We start from the raw sequence: 6,743 nt of genomic DNA, 5'->3' as shown, positions 1-6,743 counted from the left end.
GGTTATTTTAATGCTTTTCATATTTTCCTTCCATCGTTATTTGTGCAATTTAACTTTTATTTAACCTAATTTTTGTCATTTGACTTTCATTCAATTTCATCTGATAATTAGCAAAATAACCTGCTCAATAATTAGTGAAATAACCTGTGCAATAATTAATGAAATAACTTGTGCAATAATTAGTAAAGTAACCTGTACAATAATTAGTAAAATAACAATTATTAAAACAATTATTAAAAGTAAACCTGTGAACGATTAAGTAATATAAGTAGGGATATTATTACAAATAAAGTAATTTAACTATAGATATATTTATATATTAATTAATTTAAATAGAATATACTTATACACTAAACGATTTAAGTAAGCGAGTATTTATATATTAAGTAATTTATGTAGGGATGTATTTATAGGTCCAACATAGTAGGGATGAAATATTTCGTTACAGATAGTTAAATTGGATTTAATGAATTTAATTTTGCAAAGCTAATCAGCCAAAAAATTCAAAATTAATTTGAAAATAATTATGCATTTAAAATAAAAAGAAACTTATACAAACATTAAGTAATTTAAAAAAGATAAAATAATTACCTTTCCTAAGTTAATTAGCAATAAAGTTGACACATTATTAATTATTAATGAAAAAACAAAATTTAAGGATTTGCTTTTTGTTTCTTCCATTTTTATTTAAATTTTATGGTCATATTGCATACTTATTCGTTCAAATTACTCCCATACTTAGTCCATTTTTCCGATTTAATTAATTAACAATTTACTTAATCACCTTTTATAGTTACAGAATTCCGTTTGATGAAAACAGCGTTGTATGTTTTGTTTCATAACTTCAAAAAAAAAAAATAAGTAAAATTAATTTTAAAAAGCTTAAACAAAGGGATTTTCATTAAATTGTCATTTCTATTCATTTTAAAATCTAGAAGTCATAAATTGTGTTTAGAATTGTTTGCCATTTTTGGAAATTTTAGTAAATTGTAAGGGAAATTAAAATATTTTACCATTAAAATAGAAAATAACGAACCACTTTTTTGCTATCTGTCTAATTAATTAGTCGTGCATACTCTTAATTATTTAATTATTTGTTTGTTTATTTGTTCAATAATCGATTTATTGCGCTATTTTGCTTATTTAATCCTTTTTTTTTTGTTTATCTAAAAATTAATCAATTTTATTACATTTATTCCATTAATAATTTATCAGGATTTGATGTTATCAAAAAATTGATTTTTTATCACATGATAACTCTTTGATTTTTGTTCTTTTCTACGGCAAAAGTGCGAAAAATGCAATACGTATCTGTTAAATATTTAAATTATAATAAAATTTTTTCTGAAATGTTTCAGAGACATTTCATTTTTTTTTATTTCAATGAATTTTTACGAACATTTAAAAGGATTTCATCGTTCAAATTTATCAATTTAAAAGAAAATATTTCGAAAAGAGACTTAAAACAAAGTATTTAAACAAAATTTCTTTTTTTCTTTAAAAAAAAATACTTCATGAATCATCTTTTATTCTTTTTTCTTTCCTTCAAAAATTATGGTTTCTCATCAAAATTTTATTCGATTTTTTTCTTCGTCTTCTTTTTTTTTTTTTTCTAATTTCTTGTTGATTGATTAATTGTTCTTTGTTCAAAGATTGAATTTACGAAAAAAAAAAAGGCGAAGAAAATGAATGAATCAAAGAGGAAATTAGGAGGTATATTTATATGAGAAAATTATAAGAATATAAACAAATTGCAGAAAGATTTTATAGGATTTAGATGGAAGAGAAAAAAAAGGAACGGTACAAAAACCGGAAAAAAGAAAAATTGATAGTGATAATGAAATCGGAAATAAAATAATCCGAATTGATTTGCTGAAGATTGTCAGTAAAAAAATGGGATAGAATGGTTTTTTATTTAATAATTTATTTTATAGTACAATAAGTTTTAATTTTTTTTTATAAAATAATTTCAAGTGATTGTTAAAAATCATAAAGAAGGAATAGTAAATAATGTTAGATGATATAATTACTGATATATGGTATCAAATAGTGATAAGAAGATGCAAATTTTGATGATTTTACTATTGCATTCATTTAATTTTGGTAATTATTATCTGGGTGATTTCAATATTTATAAAAAAAGTTTTGAAAATTTTTTTAAAAATATTTTATTCAATTCCTATTTTCAATTCCTATCAATTCCTATTTTGTATATTTCAGGTATTCAAAATTTTGGTGGAAATTAACTTCGCCCATACAACCCAAATCATTTCGTTGACCGGTTTTTTCGAGGGTAAATTTCGTACAAAAATTTCCAATCAAGTAGAATTTCGGCAAATTATTGCATTCCGGATTGAATTTGATACTCTTATACGACAATGGCGTACACAAAATGGTGAAATTTATGCACCAGCTGGTCAACATAAAACCGAAATAAGATTGGTAATCGGAGAAGAATGTCCGGAAAGTTATTTAGGCAAATATGGTTCTATCGAATATTTAACTGCTGTTAAGGTTTTTACTAGTTTATATTTTACTAGAAATGCTAGCTGAAGTAATTTTAAAATTAATATTAATTTCGAATATCTCATAATCTTAAATTTCTTTTCAATTACTATATGTTTCATATACATTTTCGTACATTTATAAATTTGCATATTTAATCAACTAATAAACTATGCTCTAATAATCCTTATAGCAATGAATTACACATATCCAGTTATCAGTTCTTATCAATGTTGTTGTTTTGTTTTGCTGATATTGTTAAAATAAATTTTAGTTATGTATCCCCGGTCGTACCGGTCATTCCAAATTAGTGCAAATACGTCCAGTAAGAGTGATAGCAGTAATGGATATTACTCGTTACCTGCCATTTCACATACCTGTTCATATCGAGCGATATTTTCATAAAAAATTTTTTGTCTCAATAAATCATTGGCCAAAGTTTTTATCAGATTATCAAAATCAGCATTTGTTCGAGGTTAATTCGTAAATTATTCATTTTATTTCATTTTATTTTATTTTATTTTTTTATTTCTTTTTTATGCGTATTACACAATATGAAAAGCTAAAATTCAAAAATGATAATTTTATTCATAAAATGATAATTTCGTTCAAAAATGACAATTTCGTTCAAAAATGACAATTTCGTTCAAAAATGACAATTTCGTTCAAAAATGACAATTTCGTTCAAAAATGACAATTTCGTTCAAAAATGATGATTTTATCAAATTCTGATGTATTTTTTTGCATTTTGAAATTTTAAAATTTCCTCATTTAATCTTTAATTCTATTTCTTTCTCACAAATAATCCCAACCAATTAGCAATGATTTCATTTGAAAAAGAATTTCTTTAGCGTTAAAATAATATATTATGAAAAATGCCAAAAATTCACTATGAATAATCGAAATTTATCATTATCAATGTTATCAGTGAAAAAAAGAAAGAATCAACCGTCACAATAATGAGAAGTAATAAATTCGTACTTAAAAACTTGACAATTTTATGAGTTCAATTATTTGATTATTATATAATCAGGTGATAATTTCAGGTGAAACAATTGTTATGGATGTTGAGATTGATAATGAACATTCAAAAAATCCAATTAAAGGTGGTACTGTACGACTTATTATGGTTGTACGATTTCGTTGTAAAGGCAGTGAGAAATTTACGTTAGTCCATTTCTTTTTTACGGAATAATTTTATTCGTTAATTTAATCTTTAAAAATTTTATTTCACATAGTTTTTTGTTTTTATTTTTTTATTTTTGCCTTTTTTTTCAAATTTAAAAGTTTGATAAAACTTTTTTATTAGCATTTTTCTTTTTAAAAAAAAGAATGATTAATTGATTTAATAAAATAATTAAACTTTGATTAAATGTTACTTATTGTTTTCTTGAAAATAACACGTTTCATTTCTTCTAAACGGAATTATTACAACAAATTAAAATTGGAAATGAATTGCGTAATATATTATAATATTATGCATTAATTAAGTTTAATTTAGTAACGAATAAAAATGAAAGAAGAAATCATTCTTTTACTTTTAGTTCATTTGTTTTGTTTGTTTTTGTTTGTTTGTTTTTTTTTCCTCCCCCACCCTTTTTCATTCTTCAAATACCGGTTAAAATGATAAGTAATACTGTATGACATATTGCGCATACCAATTTTAAATTTTAATATGTTGTAATATTTTTTTTTTTTAATGTAATATAAAATAATTTCCAATATGTATCTAAAAATAACAATTAAAAGAGCAAAAGTAGTCAGACATGTATTTTACAAAAATTAAATTATAAATGAAATATTTAATTAATAATGATTTATATTTTTAAAAATTTCTTCAATAAATTTTAATCAATTTTGCAGGAATGTAACGCTATCATATTTTACACTTCCAACAATTCCGCAATGTTCAATTATCGAATTTCAACACTGTTTGCAAGTAATTAGCAAATTTTTTCCTCAAATTGTTATTTTAATTCCCTATAATTTGAGAGTTTTTCTTCTGAAATTTTATCGTCGTAGAAAAAAAAAAAAAAAAAAGAAAGAAAACGAATGAGGAAAAAGTAAAGGTATCTTTTGATGAAAATGTTGAAAAAGAATTTTAAACTTATTTTTGTTAACATTCAGAGCTACAAAGTCTTTTCTTTTATTCATTAATTGATTAAGTAATTAATTTTGCATATTTTTTATATATAATTTTACAAATCACTTATATGATTCATTATTGCTGAAATTGAAAATTGTCATTTTAAAATTGTAATTTTATTCAAATTCTAGAAATTTTCATAAAGAAAAACAGTCTTATATATGAATTTTTTGAAATTCACGAAATTTTACTTCTTTGTTTAGTTTAAATTGCAATTTCTTTTCACCACCAAATTTTAAACTTTTTTTAATAACCCCAATTTCTTTAAAAATATTTAATTAAATTTTTAAATTTTGCTGCATTTCAAAACTTTTGATAATTCCAACGATCATTTAAATATATTGTATAATCTGATATGTCATTTTCTTGATGAATGTATCAATCGGTGATTTTCATTTTGCACAAAACCATTTGCTACTTTTAACCTTGAACATCACATTTTTTTTTTCTCGAAAAATTTGTCCCATTAATTAGAGCCATAAGAACTAGTATGGCGCAATCATTCATATTTTTCGCCATAATTTTGTTAGTACTTTTGAAAAAATCATTACCCAAGGAGATTTCCAACAATTTTAATTTTTTTTATTTATCATGCTTAAAACGCGCAGTGCTTATTGAATTTGATAAAGTAATACTTATATCATTTCTCTAAATTTTAGACAAAAGATCAAAGCAAAAAGATCAAAGATTAAAGTATATATCGACAAATACATATACTTCATATTTATAAGATTTTTATAGGAAATAAATTATATCAAAAAAAGAAATAATTTAATTCCTTTGAAGAATGAATATTTGTCACGATGATAGTTTAAGAATGATAGGAATTAAGTCTAATTATAATTTATCTAGTTGAATATTTGTCACGATGATAGTTTAAGAATGATAGGAATTAAGTCTAATTATAATTTATCTAATTTAGAATAGCCTTTCTTCCTAAGCATAATTCATAAGTATCTTTTCAAATATAAAAAAAATGAAATATTTCAATGGAATAATGAAAAATTTCATACATTTATGAACTTGATGATTTATCATTTAAAAAAAAGAATTTTATGAATTGAATAATTTATTAAATTGAAAAAGTTGAATTCATTGGAATGTTTTGTAATTTTTTAGCCATTAGAAAGTAAAATGAGATATTTTTATAAATTTAAATAAAAAATTATTTCAGATTCCGGATAATGCATTTCCAACTTATTCACAACCAAATGCACTTATCAATTCATCTTATCATATATCAGTAATGCTCAATGAATATACACCAATTGAGATACCAATAATTATTGGTACTGAAATTTCCACTCAATCCCCCCTTGATATTCAAAATAAGCCATCTTCATTGTTAGCTATTACTGGTTATATTAAAATTCGACCATTTCCAAAAACGCTACCACAGCAAACATTTCCGCCTTTAATTAATCCATCACAATTTTTACCATTATCACAATTGTTGCATTCATCATCACTGTCACATTCATTACCAATCTCTTCCCATCATTTACATCCCAATTTTGACAAACAACTCAATAGATCATCATCATATTATGTCCCATTATATACTACTCCATTTCCATTCTCTCATACTAATCTGAATTATCATCATCATTCTGAAGCAATCTTCTTCCCGGAAGAATTTCCAGTAACTCGTTATAATGGACAATCTGTATTGAGGATAGAAGAGATTGAATAATGAAACATTTTGCGTCCATTTCGCATTTCTGTCCTCATTAATTATCATCCATCTACGTCATTTCGCTCACCTTATTTTACTTGTTTGACAAACAATGTAACTTTTCATTTACGCCTATTTATTGGCTTTTTTTTTTTGAATATGAAGTAACTCTCGAGAATACATTACTGCTAAATGCATTATACATTGAAGGTTATAAGTCACAAGTGATACGTGACTTACACGTAACTTCAGATATTCTCAATGATGGAACTTTTATGTTTCAAATTATCAACATAACCTAACTTATTTCTCTTTTCTTCTTTTTAATAACTTTTGTCAAAATTTGAATTAGTAAAGTTGGAAGAAATTAGCAAAAGTTTTAATTCAATCAAATTCCATTAAGAATTTTGATAATAA

The 6,743-nt window shown here is 23.5% G+C and overlaps 2 protein-coding genes across 2 annotated transcripts; both read left to right on the top strand.

Moving 5' to 3' along the window:
• Positions 1–1,685: 1,685 nt before the first annotated feature.
• On the top strand, positions 1,686–2,992 carry LOAG_02380 (hypothetical protein; the record flags this gene model as incomplete). The annotated part of the gene is made up of 4 exons (XM_003137918.1): positions 1,686–1,713; positions 1,778–1,881; positions 2,221–2,514; positions 2,780–2,992. 4 exons carry the CDS (start codon positions 1,686–1,688, stop codon positions 2,990–2,992), a joined length of 639 nt encoding a protein of 212 aa, XP_003137966.1.
• A 573-nt stretch (positions 2,993–3,565) lies between these two features.
• Positions 3,566–6,344, top strand: LOAG_02379 (hypothetical protein; the record flags this gene model as incomplete). The annotated part of the gene is made up of 3 exons (XM_003137917.1): positions 3,566–3,672; positions 4,369–4,444; positions 5,826–6,344. 3 exons carry the CDS (start codon positions 3,566–3,568, stop codon positions 6,342–6,344), a joined length of 702 nt encoding a protein of 233 aa, XP_003137965.1.
• Positions 6,345–6,743: the final 399 nt, after the last annotated feature.

The sequence above is a fragment of the Loa loa genome, assembly GCF_000183805.2.
Source record: "Loa loa unplaced genomic scaffold supercont3.306, whole genome shotgun sequence".
Classification (NCBI taxonomy): Eukaryota; Metazoa; Nematoda; class Chromadorea; order Rhabditida; family Onchocercidae; genus Loa; species Loa loa.
The sequence above is the reverse complement of the archived record's forward strand: the minus strand, read 5'-3'. Positions and strand labels throughout refer to the sequence as shown.